Here is a 2,500-nt window from a genome sequence, read left to right as displayed (position 1 = left end):
AGTATGACTTACTACTATAGGGCAGCGTATACAGTATGTGCAATCTCCTAATAAAAAAAAAAGTCATTAGAATAATATAAGCCTACTGTTCATTCATTACACACGTAGGCTATACAGTAGCTACGTGTGTGTGTGTGTGTGTGTGTGTGTGTGTGTGTGTGTGTGTGTGTGCGTGCGTGCGCTGAGGCAGGTGTCCAGGAGTGCGCAACAAGGCGGTATAAATATGGAATATTAGTACATATATTCCACTATGGCTGTAGTGTGCTGTACATTTGAATCTAATCTAATTTTGATCAGTTGCAAATAGTTTCCGTGCTACCTGTTACATGGATCGCTTACGCTTTGCACACGGCCCTCGCCTTATATGCAAATTCAGGTGTACGAGAACACGCTTCCAGTTTGAGAATGAGTGACGTACTTCATTCAGGGGATCACAGCTGCGATAATTTTGGCAACTTAAGAGACCCTCTCCACGCATTGATGAATCCGGGGGGTAACTGTCGTAGGTTTTCTCTTACGAACTTCCAACTAGGTTATTTAAGAGGAAACTTACGACAATGTTGGTGAATGAGGTCCATTGGACTCAGGCACAGCAGGGTAATGTATGAAATGACAGTATTCAGCATTCAGCATTCCCTTATATTTAATTCAAATTCAAATGCATTTTGATGGCTGTCTGTGTAATTTTGAGCAAGCTTGTACAGGTGGTGAAACTGATAGAACATCTGACATGTGTCTACATGATTTATTTTGACAAGTCTAATATATATAAGTCTAACATCTGATTGGACACCTCTCATACTGGTAATGTCTGTGTTTTATAGCTGACATGGGAGATGTCCTGAATGTGTAGCTGACTTCACAGCCATTATAAAGCCCATTCACACTCTCGTCAGTGCTGGACACTGGTGTGAATGGATGACACTCACAAACATAGACATAATATAAAGGCTAGATGACTCACCCGCGCTGCTGGCCAATGGAGACCAACGTTGCCACATGGCGGCCATCTTGCCACAGGCAGCACGCCCACTCATAACATGAATGTCTATGGTGCATGTACTATTGAAATAACCATAGCTTGCTCAATTCTCAACCGATTTCCAAATGGTTTGGTTTGTTGTAAACGTCAGAGATGTAGTTATCATACTGCATACTTTATAATGGACTTTCATATGAAAATAATTTCAACATGTCCAAGCATCCTGAATCATAGCCACGTTAATAACGTTTGTAATAAACCAAACCGTTTGTAATTCGGTAGAAAATTTTGCAAGCTATGGTTATTTTAATAGTACATGCACCATAGACAATCATGTTATGAGTAGGCGTGCTGCCTGTGACAAGATGGCCGCCGGTGAACTACGCTGGAGACTCCGCCTTGCACCATCTAGTTATATATATCTATGTTCACAGAGCCCTCAATAGATTCTCTTTCTTGGCTCCTACTTCTTCAAGTAATTGACCTATCTCCTCATCCCCTGCTAGTATGTCTGACGGAGGCCCAGGTGCATCGTGGGTATCGAGAGGGGGTGTGTCTCTCACCCGGTTGGATGTTGTCCCTGATGATGGTGACGTGGTCGTCGCGGTCCGGCCGCGTGTGCTCGTGCCAGAAGCCGATGACGTGGCCGAGCTCGTGCACCACGATGCCAAACTTGTCACAGTTCTTCCCTATGGAGATGGCCTGGGGTCCGTTACCTCGGCGACCAACATAGGAACAACACCTGCAAGGATGGGATGGAGAGGAGAAGAGAGGAGAATGACGAATGCTACACATAGTGGTATTTCATTACCACCACCCCCCCACCCAACACACACACACACATTTACATTTAGTCATTTAGCTGACGCTTTTATCCAAAGCGACTTACAAGTTCTGTACGACAAGACAGCAGGAAGGGCACAACTCTATCAGCTGAGTAACAATGTTCATCAAAGTGTTGAGTGCTACAGTGTAGGTTAGTTTATTAGAACAAGTGCAAGGTTAGTGTTAGGGTTAGATAAAAATATAAATAAATAATAATTTACATTTATTTCAGATAATAAATAAAAAAAGATCTACACACACACACAACCATACACAAATACACACAGACACACAACCATACACAAATACAGACACACACACACACACACAATCACACACACACACACACACACACATTTAGAATCTTTATTTATGTCCACATAAATACAATGGGTCTCATTCTCCAAGGACTTACGACAAAAAGGGCTTTCTCTTAGGGCCATTTTAGACCTTTTCGGGCCGATTTTGGATTCACCAACCGTCCCAATAAAACATATAATTAATATTATATTATAAATATATGTCTATATCATGTCTTGCCCGAAAAGGTCTCAAATGGCCCTAAGAAAAAGCCCTTTTTGTCGTATATGTCCGTTGTGTTTAAAGGACACAAATATTATCAGTGTAATGGACATTGTGGATTATTCTGTTACAGTCGTGCCCAAAATTGGCAACCAAAGTTACACACACACA

General features: G+C 42.0%; 1 protein-coding gene across 1 annotated transcript in view; it reads right to left on the bottom strand.

The window, feature by feature from the left end:
- tll1 (tolloid-like 1) overlaps positions 1-2,500 on the bottom strand; it is a gene marked incomplete at its 5' end in the record, with an annotated part of 135,262 nt that overhangs the window by 58,702 nt on the left and 74,060 nt on the right. The window contains one exon of the mRNA XM_084317851.1: positions 1,546-1,724. Coding sequence (XP_084173977.1) covers positions 1,546-1,724 — 179 coding nt within the window. The remainder of the gene's footprint in view (positions 1-1,545; positions 1,725-2,500) is intronic.

This window comes from Notolepis coatsorum, assembly GCF_963971535.1.
Source record: "Notolepis coatsorum genome assembly, chromosome: 7".
NCBI classification, from domain to species: domain Eukaryota; kingdom Metazoa; phylum Chordata; class Actinopteri; order Aulopiformes; family Paralepididae; genus Notolepis; species Notolepis coatsorum.
The sequence above is the reverse complement of the archived record's forward strand: the minus strand, read 5'-3'. Positions and strand labels throughout refer to the sequence as shown.